Source organism: Rhinolophus ferrumequinum, chromosome 11 (assembly GCF_004115265.2).
Source record: "Rhinolophus ferrumequinum isolate MPI-CBG mRhiFer1 chromosome 11, mRhiFer1_v1.p, whole genome shotgun sequence".
In the NCBI taxonomy this organism is placed as follows: domain Eukaryota; kingdom Metazoa; phylum Chordata; class Mammalia; order Chiroptera; family Rhinolophidae; genus Rhinolophus; species Rhinolophus ferrumequinum.
The window spans coordinates 63,788,973-63,808,826 of record NC_046294.1 but is presented as its reverse complement, the minus strand read 5'-3'; the positions used below and the strand labels follow the sequence as shown (position 1 = coordinate 63,808,826).

At 38.6% G+C, this 19,854-nt stretch overlaps 1 protein-coding gene across 3 annotated transcripts in view; it reads right to left on the bottom strand.

Annotated features, from left to right (window-relative positions):
• FAT3 (FAT atypical cadherin 3) overlaps positions 1–19,165 on the bottom strand; it is a 507,587-nt gene extending 488,422 nt beyond the window's left edge. For all 3 annotated transcript variants that reach the window (XM_033120991.1, XM_033120992.1, XM_033120993.1), the window contains exon 1: positions 15,863–19,165. In XM_033120991.1, coding sequence (XP_032976882.1) covers positions 15,863–19,154 — 3,292 coding nt within the window. In that variant the 5' untranslated portion in view covers positions 19,155–19,165. The remainder of the gene's footprint in view (positions 1–15,862) is intronic.
• Between the last annotated feature and the right edge of the window lie 689 nt (positions 19,166–19,854).

The window sequence follows — 19,854 nt, the reverse complement described above, 5'->3', positions numbered from 1 at the left end:
TACAATTATTTAAGGTTCATATGTCTGTTCAAGATTTGCCAAATCAGAGCAACTCAGAAACACTAAAAGGCAAAAAACAAACAAACAAACAAAAAAAAAACACCAAAAATAACCCCCAATAACAACACCTACGCAAACAAAAACACACTTATTATCCAAAGTGAGAGATTCTAGGACCCATGTGAGAGGGACAGAGATCTTGTGATCTTTATTCTGCTCCTGGTTAGAAGCCAAAACGCAGCAGATTTGGTGTTTCCAACGTCTTTATTAAGCATCCCATGCACCCACTAGAAACTATTGCCCTGCAACAGAGAGAACTCTTGAGAGTGACAGGCCATCTCAAACCTGGGGACCATGCTTCGCATGTTAAGTGAGGACTGGAGGTCCCCAGGATGATTAACTATTTGCCCCAGAGCCAACTGCATGCACAGTCCTGCTCTCCACATGGGTTGCTTTCCCACTGTAGTTCTGGATGCTTGAAACTAGAAGTGGTATTAGACGAAGCAGACAATTTAATTTTACTAAAGGGCTGAAAATTCAATCCTACAACTGGAGGAACTGCATTGGTTTGATCAGAACAAAAGAATGCAGGAGCCTCTCTTTCCCACCTACCACTGCCAAAGTAAGTGGTCTGGACAGTCAATGCCAGCAGAAAAATTTCAACACCCTAGGGTTCACCTCGGGAAGCTGGAGTACCCAAGGCATCACTTGGTTTCACATATTCTGCCAGGAACCACAGGAGAGGGGCTGTGTTGTTTGTGTTTTTCATCACTCCCTATTATTTTCTAACAACAATGATATTGTTCCTCAGTTTAGTATCTAGTGTCTTAATGTTGGGCTTAGTTATCTTACCCAAAACAACGTAATAATTGTAGAGTAAAAAACCACTTTGGGAAAAGGGATGTTTGCATATGCTAATGATTTCATGAGAGTTCTGTGACTAAAAACTGAGCATGTATGATTAAAAATGTGCTTTCATCTTTGCTTCAAATGTTTGGATGTTTTTAGGTCAGTAAACAACAGAATGTGAAATACGAAGTTGCAAAATACCGTAAAGGATGGTCACCAAAAAATACCTCACAAGTACAAAGTGCAGAGAGTCGACTCTAGCTCAACCATTCTAGGAAAAGGTGGTACCTGCTACAACCAAGTCAGTAACTCCACATCTCAGTAATAAATGTGGTTAATGATGACAACCAGAGACATCAAAACATCTTCTGAATCATCAAGACAGCTCTCAGCAAAACAGTGTCCCTGCTTACAAGTCCTGGGTTTAAGATTCAGTTGTACCACTGACCAGCTGTGGAGCTGTAGATAAGTCACGTCTTCTCAACAAGTCTCATCTTCCTCGAATGTCAGTGTAGGTTACCAGGCTAACTGTGCTCCAAACTCCATCAGAGTTTTAAAAAATTCAGTTCAATTATAATTTTAGCAGGAAGTGTGTTAAATTACTCTAATTCTTTGAAAAGGAGTAATTTAGGTATAGGATGTGTATTTATTTTATTAAACAGGGTAACATTCTTCCACTTTTCCTGCCTGTGTGCCTTATGCATGTTCTACCAACAAGAGTGGAAATCCTGTCAGCAAGGGACCAAGCTCCAAGCCCAGCAGCTAGGACATCACATCTGACATAGCAGCTTCTCAGTCTGATAGATTGAAAGACAATACATTTGATAATAATAAAATTACAATTGCTGTGTAATAGTATTCAGAAAATCAGACTGCAGAAGATGGGAACTATGTACATAAGTAATTAAGAAGGGAATGGGTAGCGAAAAGTTTTTTCTCTTATGATGTAGGCAGGATGAAGTTAAAGGAAATTCGAGATTTTTGATTCACTGGAAAGTAGTTTTAAACAGGACACTTCTGTGTTTAACAAACTTGCATTTACAATTGTGTCTTTTCAATTATATTCTTCCTACAGTTCATAGGTTTTTTTATTCATCACAAAGAATAGTTATCAGAGTTTGTATATGGCAGTCAACCGAGTTTGCTCCCCATCTTTCTTGCCTTTCTCCAAGTTGAAATAACAACTCCACAAATCTAAAATTCATCAGGACTTAATACAGAGCCGTTCTTTGGAATCCACCACCACCTCTACACTTTCTTTCTCCTTTACTTGCATTATTTTTCTACTTAGTACTTAAACCCACCTAACATACTCGTTTTATACATTATGCTTATCTTGATTATCATTTATTTCTACATTAGAATATTACAAGGGTAAGGATTTTTGTCCATTTAGTTCACTGGTCTAACTTAGTGCCTAGAACAATGCCTGATACACAAGAGGTGCTCAATATATATAACATGTAATGACATAATAACACACATGATAATATCAATATATAATGTATTATAACATGTATTATATATAAACTATATAATGACTATATGTTATATATGCCATTTTATATTATAATTGTCAACATTATCCAATATATGGTATATTTATCATATCAAACACACATTGTGTTTAGCATATATTATGTGTTCTTTATATTACACGTTGCATGCTACAATACACAATGTATATTACAATGAGTGATTGAATATTGCAGTATTCCCTTCACACTCCTGTCAACAAAAAGGCACATGAGAAAATGGGTTGCACAGAGTGGGCTGGGTGGTGGCAAATTTCTAGGAGGGAGCAAACATGCAGGCAACAGAAGCACTCTGACAAAAGCAAGGGCTGTGGAATTAGATGAGGTGAGTTGAAGCCTTGGCTCTGTCACTTACTAGCTTTGTGAGATTGGGCAAGTTGTTTCACTAACCTCTCTAAACTTCAATTCCCATCCCCATAAATCTGAGGTAATAAGAGGACCTGCCTCATAAGTTTAATGTGATAATGGGATGAGCTCAAGTACACGAAAGACCCTACAGAATATCAAGCAGACAGCAAGCTCTCCGTAACTGCTAGAGGATAGTGGTGCTGGTGCTGATGACGGGGATGATGATGACGGGGACATTGTGACAAGCAATGAATATGGCAAAGTAAGGTCAACAGACAAAACCCTTACAAAATCCTCAACCTCTAGCTCCTCTTCTATTAGGTTGGTGCCAAAGTAATTGCGGTTTAACAGGTTAAAAAAAAAAAAATTGCAAAAACCGCAATTACTTTTGCACCAACCTAATACCTCCCTTTGCATTTCTACCCCATGAATTCATGCAAATACATTTGATAAAATAGCACTCAGATATTGCATGCACGCAAAAGAGGAGAGGTATTAAAAATAAGTTTTGCCCACATCGAAGAATCAGAAATGCTGACACTTTTCCCCTTGTAGTTCTAAGCAATCCAGGCACCAAAGAAACAGGAATCATAACACCTTGACCAATCAGAGCCTTTGGGACATGTGTTGTTTTCTGTATTAAGTTTTCAAAGTAGGTAGTTGAGCATCTGGCCAGGTAGGCACCACAATTTTATGGGTTGTGTTTTTCTTTGCTAGGGTTTCGTTTGTTTTGATGAAAAATCTTTCCCAAACACATTGCAATTCTTTGCCCAGACTCGGATTGCACAACTGAGATCTGCTCAGCCCAGCTTGCCTCACTACTCTGCGACCTCAACTGTTCACCAGCTTCCTGACACCGTTACAACAAAAAAAGGAGCTCCCCCACAGTACCGACTGAGAAGAGAGACTGGAAGGCATGAACAATGACCGGACTGCACCCACAGAATTTTGGCTTCCCTACTAGTTGCCCAGACACACCAAACACAACACAGAAGAGTTGGGAAATTAATGCCTGGGGTGGCAGATCCCACCAATAAGAGGTCAAAAATGGGAAAGAGCCAACAGAATAATCACCCCTGACCTTCAACTCCAGGCCTAATGGCCCAAGATGCAGTGGTTCCATGTAGCTTCCCTGGGGACAAAGACGGTGACTGAGAAATAGGCTGGGTTCTGTTATGAAGCTATGACCAATTTAATAATGTAGCAATTTATATTTGGTCTCAATTCTTTCCAAGCTGGCTTCCTTTTTTCTCTCCCTCTTACTCCCCTGGAATCGGCACCCTTAATAAAACATTGGCATGTATTAGAACTTTCGCCTCAGGCTCTGTTTTCTAGGGAGCCTGAAAACAGGTTCCCTAGAAAAGGTCTCTACAGTGATTGGGACTTTTCCATTATAATGATCAGCTTTTACACTGCGTGGTAAAGAAGTGATGGGTTGGTTCCCTCTGGGTTTCAGCCCTTAATGAGATACTTAGGGCTGTTTATCCAGAGAGCGTCTGAAGTGTCGTGATTAAGAGCTCAGACTCCAGTGCTGGCCTGCCTCATTCAAATCCCAGCTCCGCCACAAGCTGTGAAATCTTGGACAAGGAACTTAAAATCAAGCTTTTGTTTCCTTGTGCATAAGATGTGGACGATAAGAGAAGAGTACCTTCCTCACAGAATTCTTGTGAAAAGTGAATGCGTTAATAGTTTTCAACACCTGGCACATAATAAACATACTAAGGAGTTGGCTATTTATTTCTCTTGCTGCCTAATAGTTATTTCTCAATGAGTTTAGTACGCCTGCCAATAGAAATATAACTGCTCTACAATTTCTAAAATACTGTAGGACTATATATCAACAAGTCTAGCTTATTAGAATTGTGTGCAAAGGAAAAACAAATAAGGTCTAGGTAAAAACACAAGAGTTCATGTATATCAATGCAAATTCTTTTCAAATGCTATTTAGAAGGCTCCCCAATAGCAATTTTTGTTTGCAACCTTCTTCTCGAGCCTATAATTTAGAACCAAATTATCAAGTTCTAAATTAGCTTAAGTATTATTATACATTTTCAGTCATGCTGTGTGACTGTGGTATATAAAATTCTGACTTAGTAGTAACGCCCTTGAGTGCCCACGTTATCCTAGCTGTGAAGCATAAGAATTTAGTGGCCATAAAGGGAACTCTCACCCAGTCCAATTCTAATGATTTGCCTTCTAGGATAATACTACCAGACACACAGAAGCACTGCACCCGCACTTTTAGCATCTATCAGAATGTTTTATTAAATTGTATTCCGAAATTTAATCACTGTGTTTTCATTTCAAGGCTCATTCAGTTTATCCATGTGGTATCTATTCCTTTAGAAATATCCTCAATGTGTGAGAAAGAAACACATACCTCCAGCCAGGTTTGGGGAGAGATGCATGATATGCATGATAGCAGGGCATCCACATACAAGGAAGAACACTAAACCTTCCTTTGCATCACCACAGTCTCATTCAGGATCTCAGTACTGGCTCAAGTTCCATGACATCATATCCCCAATATAGAATTCTCTACCGAAGCCAACATCAAGTCATTGTTTGTTTTTAATAATCAAAGGGTTTCATCACGGTTCCAGTCAATGAAATCAGGAACATCCTTCCAATGCCAGCAGTCCATGGGGCTGGGCATTACTTATTGTGAGATGTGCTACTCATATGTACATTATACTAGTAATAAATTAGATTACCTATAATGAAATTTAATAGTAACGTGGAAATTATGGTTAAGTGGTTAAGTGAAACCCCTTATGATTTAAGGGAAACCTCCAAGGATACAGATAATGAGTCTAAGTGAAAGAATTCTGTGACATCCATTAGGACAGCACTCAAAGGCCCTTTGTATCTGCTTCCAGATCCTGGTGTATTCTTACTCGTGAATTCCCAAATAGGAGCTATAAAAAAAGAGGGGGCCCAAGGAACAATGTAGTTCTCTCACCAGCCATCTGCTCTGAAAGGCAGAGCTCAAGACTGTAGTTCTTGAACTTGCAGATTTCTTACTCTTCAAGTACTGCTTTGGCTACAGAACTTCCAGGGCACCTCCTCGATATTTGGAGACACCTGAGAGGCAGATCCACTCACATTCAATCCTGATCTCCTGTCTTTTGCCCTGTTTCGTCTGCCTATTTAATAATACACGAGAGTGACAAAAACCTTAAACCTGGTCTAGGTGTCACCAGTCTTCGAATCAGGATTAGCCTTTGTGGCCTTGCCCGACTCAGTCACTCTGTGCAATGACCTTGAAGACTTACTTCTTTCAGAAAAATGTTCATTTACTAACATTGTTAGGGAGGTGCAGAGTTAACATGAAGATATCAAAATCGAACTTCCAAGCCCCTTAACAATGGTTCACATGGTTAAACATTTTTGCACAAGTATATATATATTTTAATTTTTTTCTATTCATTTCAAGTGTATGAAACAACGTAATCGTTAGACATTTACACCCCTCACAAAGTGATAACCTCCCTCCAAGTCTACTACCCCTCTCACATCATATATAGCTGTTATTATACCATTGACTATATTCCCTATGCTGTACTTTACATCCCATGAATATATATAGATATATATACACACACACATATATATATATGCGTGTATGTGTGTGTGTGTATATATATATATATATATATATATTCAAGCAAAAGTACATATTTTAACCACAAAAATTTAAAATTGTCTCATTTTACTCTCCAGCTTCTCATTTTGCGCCATCAGGTAGAATGACTACAGTCCTTTGGGCTATCTGTCCCAAGGAGAATTGAGTTGAAGATACATGTAGTGTGTAGTAAGTAGCATATAGTTACGTGGTTCACCATCAATTCCAGGTAAATTGAAATTGTTGTTAGTCATCCCAGTGTAGGAATGGATTCAAAAACACTCCTATCCTATACCTCACTGAGACACCCAGCACTCTAGCATGGAAATGGAGGAAGAGAACATGTATCGCCATGTGAACATATCTGGTGGTGGCCAGCCCTAGAATTATTACAGTGAGAGAGGAGAAACTAGGCTCAAACTGTACAGGGACAGAAGCTAGTCTGTGGAAAATTCCCTAATCATTGTAAACATGTAATTGGAAGGTTTGGTTCTAGCCTACAGCGACAAAACGAAAAGTTCTCTCCTGGAATTCAGCATACAAATTATAAATGCACCGTGATTTTTTTCTTTTGTTGATTAGATACTCAGAAACGGAAATTACTAGACTTTTTTCTTGTTTATAGAGCACAGACCTGCAGATCTCTGTTATAGCTCAGATGAGAAGGAAACATGGAAGAGATTTTTTTTTTAAACTAACTCACCAATGTAGAAAATTTAGATAGCATTACCAATAACAAGCTGCAACTATAGAAAAACATTTCTAAATTCTCAATAACAAAACACAAATTTCAAACAACACTGGAGGAAAACGAAACAATCTTTCGGTACTTTCTATAGAAACAACCACAAATTGTTATGCTATAAAGAGTCAATCAAACAAAAAATGCAACCTAAAAAGGTAGGGGAAAAATATTAAAGAGGTATACCAGGCATTTAATCAACAAAAACATTTATTACTTTTCTGAGTTTTGTGATATGTGTGGTATCTGCTGACTTTCAACTTAACGAGCTACTATGATTTCTTTCCTCCTTCCAAACAAATACAATAATTTTGTAGTCGTAACTTCTTCCACTTTTTATCAAAGCAGATACTCAAAATTATATGAGGTCTGAGCTTCAAGCCTTATAAAACCTAAATCCATTTCTGGGGTTAAGCATTCCTTGGTAATCCCTTGCTATAGGCCTTGCTTACACATCATCAACTCACATTAATGTTCCAGTTATCACTCATATGGTCTTGTCTCCAGCTGGAATTTGTAAAATCCTCCCACAATGCTAAAGGGTAATGAGAACTAAGGACACAATGACCATGCTGAATGGCTGGCACAAGGCTCTCACATTGTGTCACTGAGGCATCACACCGTTTGCAATTCCACAATTTTCTACTAGTCCTTGACTTAAGTATCTGTGCATCCTTTTCAGTGTAAAGCACTGTGTCTATAGGGAATTGGTGCACTATAAATGTGGGAATGAGGGAAGGAGGAGGTGGAGGGCAAGAAAGAAAGGAAGAAGAGAAACAAGAGGGAGAACAGGCAGACTTTAACGGAAGCAAGTGGAGAAAAAAACTATGAAAATGGATTAAGTTCTATTTTATAGATTTTGGGGGTAAACCACAAAGTCTTCATGTTTTTACCATAATATCTGTGTGTGTGTGTGTGTGTGTGTGTGTGTGTGTGTGTGTGTGTGTGTGAACCTCAACATTTTAGCTTAATTCCTTCAACTTTTATTCACTTTTTGACTCAAAATATTTCACATTCAATGTTATTTTAACTCAGTATTACTCTCACCAGCATATTGCTATTTAAAAGCAACTATAATAGAATATCACCTATGTTATGCAAATGAAAATCTGTGAATTTAATCACAGAGTGGCCTTAGAGGAGGCACTAAATCCTCCAACATCCAATGGGAAAATTTAGAGAGTCCTATTGTAGTCAATAATTCTGGGCACATACCAGTGCCCAGAATTTAATATACATTGAATTGAATCTTACACACAACTCTATGTAGATTCTGTCTGTTGATAAGACACGCTTTCATAAAAATTGGCAAGCTAAAAATACACACTACAGCCCATTTTCACTTTCATTTTCTTTTCAATGAAACATGAATGTAGCGGCATCACATAAATATTTATTAAATTCTGTAATTCTTCCAAATGTAATAATAAATAAAAGTATTTTCAATGTGCATACAAAACACTTGCAAAAACATTTTTAGAAGACTGAAATGAGATGCAAGCTATCTGAAGTCACAGAGGGCAAAACATTTTTCGCACACTTTCTAGAGAACCATTAATACATGAGGTAATCATTTGATAGTTTTTGTAACGTCTGCTTAGTAGATTTCTGAAATTTCACTCTTGTTAGTTGAAAAAATAAAAACAATTCAGTATCACTTGGCACTGCAGAAATAATGAACCTGGCATGAAGGGGCAGGTAAGCCATTAAAAATTTCCATTAAGATAAAAGAATTTCAGAGGAAAATTTTGAAAGACCACACAAATTTCCAGGTTGTTGGCCTGCCACCATATTTGGATTTCCTGCTATGGTGCTCATTATTTTTATCATTTGCTAGTTACACAGGGACAATAGCAGCTCAAACTTGCGACACAATGCAGACATAATTACAGATTTGAACTAACAGTCCTCTATTAAAATCTAAATTGCCTTCAGCCAACAGTTAAGAAAAGGTCAAGAAGAAGACACCTGCTGAAAAGTGTAATAAAAACATGCTGTTCATTATTTTCCAGAAGCTTCTAATGCTCTCTCCCACCTGGCTTACATGACAACCACTAAGTTCATCTGAGTGTTGTGGAGTGTTCAGGGCCCCTCTGGGAAACATTATTTTTCTCTCAAATAATTATGTTTAAAAAGTAGCCAAGAAAAGTTTCTGCTGTCACTTGATCATAACTTAATTCCTCTTCTTTGCTTGCTCTGGTCCCAAGGGGAAATTTTAAGGGCAAGCTTGGGCCAAGATTCATTGAGTCTCTTTTGACATAGATGGGTAGAGGTAAAAATATCATCTCAAAAAAAAAACAAAAAAGAATGAGGATGGAGAATGCCATTTAGTCTAGAATTGCCATGAATTGCACCAAAGCCACCAAACAACATGTACGTTAGTCCTCGACTTGTCAAGGAGAAGTTAACAGGAAAGTTGGAGGAAAAGATGCTGGAAGGATTAATAGCCATCCATAAGATAAAATGTGATTTCTGCTGCCTCTGAATAGAAGAAAAAGGAAGCTTAGATATCATCACATTATGCAAAAGACATGCTACTATGGGAATTACCCCCCCCTCCCCCCCCCCGCTTAAATGTCTGGGCTGGGACTAACAGCTTCTGGAATGGCAAAATGTTCCTTATATTTCTAAGACACATTTTTACTTTCCAGGTTTTCATTCGCCCAGTCTAAAATATCTGATGATTACAGACTACCGACAGAGTATTAGACTAAGCACTGGCAGCTAGTACACAGTACTGCAATTGAAGTAAATAAATAAAAGCTACTCAGTTTTATATCTTTATCTTTCCTCGGCCACCAGTTGAAATGAATCCTCCCAGTAGAAGATTACAGCACATCATCCCAACATTTGAGAGCTTGAAAGATCCTGATACCACACCTGCCAGCCAAGCTCCTCTTTTTCCTACGTCTGGTGGGACAGGGTCTTCAGCAAAGCATTTTCTTTTCCTCGTAGAAAAGACGTAGAAAGTATAAGCTAGATGAGGAGACAAAGTCCTCTGGTTTCACTTTCTTCCTTTGTAAAATGAAAGCACTAAACAACTATTATCTTTCTGTTGTTTCTTCAGGTCTCCGATGGAATGTGCTAGCTCACAGAGCAGCATTACAGAGATTGGAGCTAATAGGAATTGCTAGACGACATCAGTCTGAGAAATATTTTTAAACTTAAAATTTGCTTTAGAAATATTTACATGAGAAAAATATTTCATCAGTCAGGGTCCTGTCAGAAAACAGATGGTACACTCAAACCAGATAATTGAGAAGCATTTAATAAATACACTATTTAAGAAGGTGTGGGCAGGGTGTAGGAAAAGTAATTAAAAAACAACAAACAAAAAAAAAGATCCGGTGCTCCAGAGCTGACAACAGCAGGGAGCTGGTTCTACCCCTCAAAACAGGGATGCAGCTGGTCCATAGTAACCTGTGTGGAAAAAGTCAAAGGGATAAATACCCTGAACTAACTCTCTTTCATCCTCTCTGCATCCCCATTGCCAGAACCAAGGGATGTCAGGAAGCAAAAGAGCTCAGTGGCCAAGGAGCTAAGGTACCTGGACACAAAGCAGAAAGAAGGGTGGAAAGTGGGTCTGGAGAGGCAAATGGGAGAGCTAGAACAGATATTGAGCACAATTAAAAAGTTATAGTTATCGTTCTAATAGTCTGTTCTCACACACACACACACACACACAAACACACACAAATAGTTTTTACAGTGCTTAATGAGTGTCTATTTGAACCCAAATGCACCTTAGATCTCCTAAGCCTCTGCTGATTCTATCAAAACATTGGAAATAAAGAGAGCATTCTATGTTCACATAAGCTGGAGATATGCTGAGTAGAGCCTCAATATAAAGAAAGTTAATATGTGTGGTGCATGCAAGGTTTTCCTCTTAAAATACCAGCTATGTAAAAATAAGAAAACAACTGTCCCTATCTCTTGGGATAACTGAATGAGAGCATCTGTAAAAAGCATTTTTCACAGAACTTGGCCTACAGATTGTGCTCAGTAAATGTTAACCACTGCTGCCATCACCACCAGCATCATCACCTGCAGCTGCCTTCTGACGTATCAGACGGACGAGGACATTTCCCAGGATGGAAGATCCAGGCCTTACACCTGTAGCTCTGTGCATCACTAGTGTCTGGCCCAGTGCTTTCCACACAAGTAGCACCCGATTTTATGAAGACAATAGTGCGAGTTGTCATATGCTGTGTCAGGCTGCATTATTATTTAGTAATTGTTCATTCCTTTCCTTCCCTACTTCCATCCTTCCCTCCGCAAGAGAAGTAATTTTCCCTGCCCCGCACCAATGCTGAGCTTGGACCCACGACCTGCTTTGACCAACAGAATGTGAGCCAGTTTTGAGCAGAGGCTGCAAGAGGCCCTGCAAGCTTCCATCAGCCCTCTCGCTCTCCTAACCTCCACTTTGAGAACATCACATCTCATCTCGTTCAGCCTGTGTCTTGCAATTGGAAGATACATAGAACAGATTGTAACTCAATCCACAACCTGCCACAGTGTAGCTTCAACTGTTCTCCTAGACTTAGGAGCAAGAAAAAAATGTTTCTATAAACTGAAATTTTGTGATTGTTTATTAGGCAGCAAAAATACAGAAAAATCTGACTAATATATATATATATATATATATATATATATGCTTAACAAGGTTAGTATGGCACGCTGGAGTGGAAAAAAAGGGAAACTAACATTATACTTGGAGTCCATTTATGCAGTTCCAATCCCAGCTCTGAACTCCCAGCTCTGACCCTCATTAGGCAAAACTCATTCAACTCTACCTTGCAGAATTCCTGTGACAATTCAAACTACAGTACCCACAAAGCACCTAGCACAGTGCCTGGTGCATAATAGATACTTGATAAATGAAAGAAATAACATAATTAGTAATAATGGATGGCAAAAATATCTTCCCAATTACCCATGATTAATGAGCTAAAATGGAAATTGTTTATCCCAATTAAATATTTCTTTAACCTCAAGTATATAAAATGGTGAAACCAGTGCTTAAGTATGCAGCTTACAAAAGAATCTAACACAAAACAATAGTTTAAAATAGACAATGTGCTCTTTCTAAACCTCTAAAACTTCTGAGTATTGAAGAATATGAATTCCTTTGGTGTCAAGGAATAAGAATGCATTCTTTGTGAAGGAAAAATGATTAAATTGCATCTTCCAGACTAGTAATTTAAATTGTGATCAAATACGCTGTAGTTGGTGGAGAGGCAGTTAATCCATTTACTGTGAATATTATTAAACATTTATTAAATGCCTGTGGATGCTAAAGAATTTCAAAGGCACGGTTTTGTTCACTGAGCTCCAAAAAAGTCAAGAACATAAAACTACTAAATGGATCAACTAATCCCAGCCTATGTGGTTTCACAAAACAGGAGCACCGCAATTACTGAAGCACAGAAATAGATTTTTGATCCATCGGGAAAGCATTCAGAAAATTATCACCACTAATGAACAACAGAAGATTTATTTGGATTATAAAACTTGACTCGAGAAGAAATCATCTAAAAATATGAGCTCAGTTCCCTGCCTTTCAAAAGAAGAAGGAAAAGGAATTTACAGAAAAGATGTAATCTAGTAGACACTCTCTGAAGAATCCAAGTCAATTTAGGGTCGTGTTTCCCAACTACATGCAGAAGGAATGTGTGGACTACTTACATGAAGATTCCTGGGCTCCTACCCGGGACCTACTGAATCTGAACCACCTCTGAATTGGCCCTGGGAATCTGCATTGTTAACACATTCTGCAGCTCATTCTTGTGTACTCCTAAGTTTGAGAACTATTAAACAATGTGAGCCATTAAATAACCTTTGACAACTGACTTAAAGATTCTTGAAAGACAAAAATCCAAACAAGTTTAGGCCATTCTACGCTCAAGGGTCAAACGAAGACAACAGTCTGAACTCAAGACTCAGTAACAGCTGCAGGGCTAAATAGCTGTTCATTCTGCCAACAGCTCAAGCCGTGGTTTTTAACACCGGGAGGCCAAGAGCTGATAGATCATGCAACAGTGCTGCAAACCCAACCGCACCATGGCGATGACTTCTCTCGTTGGACATACATTTGCCAAATTTCTCCTCAACACTAGCATTTCCCTGGCACAAGTCGAGGCAATCATTCCTCACCAGTTTCTTGGGCTTAGCTGTTAAAAATCTGTAAGAAGTAAGAGGGGAGGAAGTAAGATGTTTAAGAATATTATTATATGGAAATTCTAACCTTCATAAAAAATCTTCACATCAAGTTCACAACTTGTTTTCTGTAATATAGAGAAAAACATAGTTTTACTTTGTGAGAGAAGGGAGCAAAATGAAATGTAAAGTGAGAAAGGAAACTGCTACTGTCGTTTTTAAAAATTAAAAATCCTCTGGGAACGTAAAGCAGAAACATGTGTGATGGATGCAAAAAAAAGAGAACTGAGTTAGGATTGAGGAGAGATGTGAGTTCTAGATCCATCTCTATCCTCTTGTGAGTATGTGACCTTACATAACTCAGGTAGCTTCTCTTTAACTCAAAGGAGTTCGTGTTTACAACAAAGAGCTTTCTAAGTCACAAACCAATGTCAAAATAAATGTAAGTGACATTATGATCATCCATGGCAAAATTTATTTTATACATTCTAGAGTCTAACAGAACAAATGCAGAGCAGTGAGTTGTTTTTGTCAACAGAGGCAAAGGATATCAAACTCTTGGGAGTCAAGAATTATAAGGGGAGCTATAGCATCAGATGAAACTATGCACACATTTTTCTAAAATAACACCCAAGATGAGAATAAAATAACATGGTACAAATGGGGGAAATCTGGACCACTTCACCAAATTGCTCCTGTTCCTCCCTGTATCAAGCTACACTAAGACGGGGATTCCTCATAAAACTACTCCATGCAGTTTGACGTGGTCATCTAGGTAGTAGTGGTTAATGCATCAGTTCAATATCTTCCTGCTGACCTACCTACCCACATCCACCTGGGTCCCAAAGGTAAGCTTCTCTCACTGCAGAGCCACACAAACAATGGGTAAAGGAAGGTGATTAACGGTCTGTGTCATCAGTGAGCCTGGGGTTTAAGGACTTGGAAACTTGTTTAACACTTTATTGTCTTTTTTAGATCAATACCAAATTCAAGTGTATCTAACAACAAGCAAGGAAGCCCATACTTGTCTTTAGATGGCAGACAGGGTAGTACACTGCAGTACTCAGAGCTAAGTTTGAAACTAGGCTCCAAGTTATATACCTTCTCCAAACAACAGTTCATGAGTTGAGGATTATTAGTTCTACCTCCTGGGGCTGTTGGGAGAATGAAATAAGACATGACCCTAGAGCCCTTCATACAGTATGCTGCCATTGTAAGTACGCAAAGAAGTCATTAGTAGTAGTTCCGGTAGTAAAGCATTAGCACAAAGTAGACAGTAAAGGTTACTTCCCTTCCTTTATCATTGTATACTTCAAAGGTGAAAACATATTCCAATCAAATAGCAAGTTATATATAATATAATAGAGTATGTGGCTAAATGCAACCCGGTTTTCTTGACATTTACCTTTTCATTCATCATGGCTATAAAGAAAAATTTTACAATTTACACTGCCCATAATTAAAGCCCATGTATACAGAAACTACAGTGTAAGTTTGTGATGATGCATACAGTTTTTAACTCCTATCCAATAGTTTAATAGTTTCTCAAATCCTTTTTTAGTATTACTGATGTAGTTAGTATCCCTATGACACCTTCCCACGACCTATTTTAATCAACATCATCATCATTACTGAGAACAAAGCTCGCTCTGAGTGTTGTTAAAATGATTTAATATAGATAAATGTGTTCTGAAAATTGTGAAGTGCTAATATTACCATTTATACTAGAGAAGACATAGCCCCTGTCTTGAGATGTCTACAATCGAAAGAAGACTAGAAAAATGCACAGTGCTAATCAAAAACACACATGCCCATGTTCAAGCACATGTACACTTAAAGACAAATAACAAAAATAGAAAAAATATATATATAATAAATACATGTATATATATATATATGATGGAAAATAAATAAATAGGTAAGGGACAATAATAACATTGGAGTAATTTTGCCCCATATTTAAAAATGTTTCTATAAAAAAAAAAATCAGTTCTTACAAATCAACCTTAAAATAAATTTTTATAACTAATGTCCACAGTATACCCCCCTGTGGTCTATCATGAAAGCATTTGTAGAAGCACACCTCCAAGTGTTAATGGAGCACACACAGTGCAAATAAATGCCTGTCTTTCAAGGGCCACATGTGCCCATGAAACATGAAAGACCAAGCAACTGATGTAGTATCATTTTCAGCAAAGTAAAGGGAAAGATTGGTACATAAAATCCATTTGAAAATCCATTCCACACTTCTAATTTAAAGCCAATTCAAATGTAATTTACTTTATCAGGGCCCTTAATTTAGTGAAGGTCAAAGTGCAATCAACACAGGTGATAATTACTTACATTTATCAAAAGATAACTTGGTAACAGTAGTAGCTAAATGAGAAAAACAAAAAAATAGTGACTCCCAATGAAAACGATGGCTTTCATTGTACAAATAGGTCTTCTTACAAACCAACACATTTTAAGAAAAAAGATTTTCCTGGATCATCTCTGCAGCAAACGCAACCTCATTTGTCATTCTATTTTAGTATGAGAATATTGCTTTACTTTTCCAACGTTTACCATGTGCGAGAGGTGAAACTACACTTCTGACACAAAACTTACCACTCTCGTCATCTATATTGAACCTTCCAAGACCACTGCCATCCCTGATGGAGTACTGGATCTCTCCATCCCTCCCGGAGTCCTCATCTCGGGCAGTCACCTGCAGGACGCTTGTTCCAATACGTGAGTTTTCTTTTACAGATCCAACAACAGCAAAGTCTGGGAAATAGGGTGTATGAAGGTTTTCGTTGACATCCACCACTTCCACCTCAACAAAGGAAACAGATGACAGAGAGACAGGCCGCCCTTTGTCTTTAGCCCGAACCGTGAGGTTATAGAACTGCTGCTTTTCATAGTCAAGCTCTTTGCTCAAGCGAATAGCACCACTTGCTTTGTCTATTTCAAATCTCCCATTATAGTCACTGACCAAAGAATAGCGCACTTGACCCCCCAGTCCAAGATCTGGATCCTGGGTCTCCAGCCAAGCGATGACAGTGCCAACGGGGAGATCTTCGAGAACCTTCACACTATAACTACTGGGAATGAAAGCTGGGGAGCAGTCATTGACATCGTCCAAAAACACCTTCAGAGTCACAACCGAGAACAGCTGCTGGCCGCTTTCTGCCTTGTCTCTGGCTTCTATTTTTAATGAGTAGTTTGCTTTGGACTCCCGGTCCAACTGGTCAGCTACATAAACGATTCCAGTTGAGCTATTGATGGCAAACTGCTGTGTATCGGTCAAGACTGAGTACGTCACTTCACCATTAGCACCCAAGTCTTTGTCTCTGGCTTCCACTTGAATAATCTCAGTACCAATGCTTGAACTTTCAAGAATGTTAACTGTGTAACTGTCTTGAAGAAAAATTGGGCTGTTGTCATTAGCATCCTCTATATTGATAGTCAACAACCTCCACGAAGATTTCTGTGGATTACCTAAGTCATAGATGGTGATATTAAGGAGATAGAGGTCTGTGTGCTCACGATCCATGGGCATAAGGACTTTAAGTTGCCCGGTCTCCATATCAATATTAAAGCAACTATCCGTGTTTCCATCAGATATCGTAAATAGCACCTTTCCATTGAAGCCAGAATCGGCATCGTAGGCTTTAATTTTCAGGATGTTAGCACCAACTGGCAGAGTCTCCTTCACAGCCACATCAGAAGGAAACGACTTGTCAAAATGTGGTCCTTGCCTATTTATTGAATAAAAGTCAAGAAATCCATCCTCCAGATTCAGTTTGCCATTTGCTTTTGCCTTAAGGAGTAGTTTCTCGGCCAGTTTTTGAGCTACACGAGTTTCTCTGCAACTGAAGCTCTTTGAAGACACCTTCCCATGTAGGACTGAAATATTAACCGACATGGGGTCTGCAAAACTTTCTCCATCGGTTGCTGTAATCCTGAGGGCAAACTGACCATGTTTAATGCCAGAATTCATTAGTGACTTTTTAAGCTGTAAAACACCAGAGTCTGGGTTTAAGTAAAAGAAACCAAGTTCATTTCCAGAGAGGATTTTGTACTTTACAAGTTCAAGTTCATCGATATCGATTGCTGAGACAGCTGTGATATGACCTCCAACTGGAAAGTCATATGAAATAACTCCCTGGCAAGCCACTTTTTCAAAGAGAGGGCTATTGTCATTAACATTTCCTATTCGAATAGTGACATTTACCTCACTTTCATGGCGATATGGGGAACCCCAGTCAGAGGCTCTGACGATGAACCTGTAGATTTCTGGAGAGGATTCAAAATCCAACTCTTCGGTTGTGCTAATAACACCTGTAAACTGGTTAATGGCAAACGGTAACAAATTCAGGCTGGCAATACTATAGGTGATGTACCCATTTTCTCCTTTATCCTTATCAGAAGCTGAAACTGTCAGAATACTCGTTCCTACTGGAACACTTTCATTCACAAAAGCATCATACACTGGCTGCTGAAACTCTGGGGTGTGGTCGTTCGCATCTTCTATGCCAATGGTGACTTGTGCTTTTAAATCTCCTTCCTTGTTTGTCACCACCAGTTTATAAATCTCCTTCTTAATGGTATTCATTGGCTGTGCTGTGACAATGAGACCTGACCGAGGATTAATTTTGAAGTACTGTGTATCCTCACCAGGAGATAATTTGTATTCCACATCTAGCGGTTCAGGACTTAATTTTACTATAGCAACCACGACACCAGGAGGGGAAAATTCACTGATGCTCACATCATACGTTTCTTTTTCAAATCTAATTGGGACGGTGTCTCTTTTGGGGTTGGCAATGTGGACAATCTTTACTGCAGAAAATTTCTGAGGTGACCCCTTGTCTTTCGCTTGAAGAGTGAGATTGTAGCCATAGGGAAAGCTCTCCCAGTCGACCTGCTTTCTCTCCTTAATCTTGTACTCGTTCATCCACTTTCCTTCCTTAGCCAGCAAGAACTGATCTAAAGGATCCCCAGCCACAATGAACACAGATTCAATCTCTCCATTGGCCCCCTCATCTAGGTCATCGACTGTCACCACTGCATATGTCGGCTCTTCGTCCAGTGAGAAAGGAACATGAGTGACCACATGGATAGTTGGAGCATGTTCATTTATACGTTCAATGTGAACAAAAAGCTTTGCAGTACTGCTCACTCCGTTGTTTCCATAGAGTTTCATCCCTCGGTCCACAGCCAAAATTTCCAGATCATACCTATTCTTTTCATCGTAATTTAATCGTCCACTTAAAGAGATGACACCACTGGTGGGGTGAACTGAAAACAGATCGACTTTGTTTTTAAAGTAGTAATAGAATTCTCCATTGGAACCGATATCGGCATCTGTTGCTGTCACCTGGGCGACACTAGTCCTTAAAGGTGTACTTTCTGCTATTGTAACAGAGTATGTGGTGGGCGAAAATAAGGGTCTCAGATCATTCATATCTAAAACCTGTATACTCACTTTGGTCCATGCTTCCAAATCCTCTCCTCTGACAGAACCTTTTACTATCAATAAATAATTGTCCTGAATTTCCCGATTCAATATGGCAGAATTGCCACCTTTAGTTCTTATTCTGAGAAAACAGAAATCTGCAATGATGACTTCCTCTGCTTTGAAAAAGCCTTCCTCGTCTCCAGATACTATTCTGTATTTGATATCCCAGGACAGATCGATTAAGGTGATGCCCATTCTACCCTGACTGTTGACGTACGTCCTTGCTGCTGAGTTCTCATACACTGTAGCATTATAAATGGAATGTGTGAAGTGAAAGCCCAGGGGTCCAGTCCCCGGCAACCCCTGGGAGACAGTGGCCAAGAGCTTGAGAAGCAGGAGGATGAGGCAAGGAGGAGGAGGCCGTGTACCCACACAGTATCCCATAGTTATATCCATCACATCATACTTCCATCCTGGAGGGGGGAAAAAGAGAGAGAGAAAAGATAAATTAACTTAGAGGAAAGTAGGAGAAGAAATAGGAAATAACTGTTATGAAATAGTGCTTTGAAAAAACTTTGTTATAAAATCTTTTCACTGAAACATCAATACAATAATTAGAAACCTTACCAGTCTACAAGATGAGAAGGAATTCAAAATCACTAGAATTTAACCTCATCTCGTTTGTTTTGTTTGTTTTTTAGTGACACTTTTACACTGTTGATGGAATTGCTCATTGGTAAAATATTTTGTTACATTCTGAAAGTCAATTTAGAAACATGTACTGGAAGTCTTAAAAAAAGTGTATTTACCTTTGACATAAAATTATTTCCTAGGCAATCAGTCAATGGAAATAATTAGACAAGTGTACATTTATAGTCCAGTTTAAAATACAAAAAATAAAAAAAGAAACTAATTGCCTATCAATAGAGAATCAAATAATTTTTGGCACATTCATAAAGTGAAATATTATGCAGCTATTAAAAATAATGGTTTTAAATGACGTATGTTTTCAGATGCTTTAAGATATAATGCTAAGAGAAGATCATAAAACAGTGTATGTGGTATGGTTCTATTATTTAAGCATCTAATGCACAACTGCCTTTTAGATTTAAAAAGGATTAACTGTGTTGTGGGACTTGGGGGCATATGTGAGCTT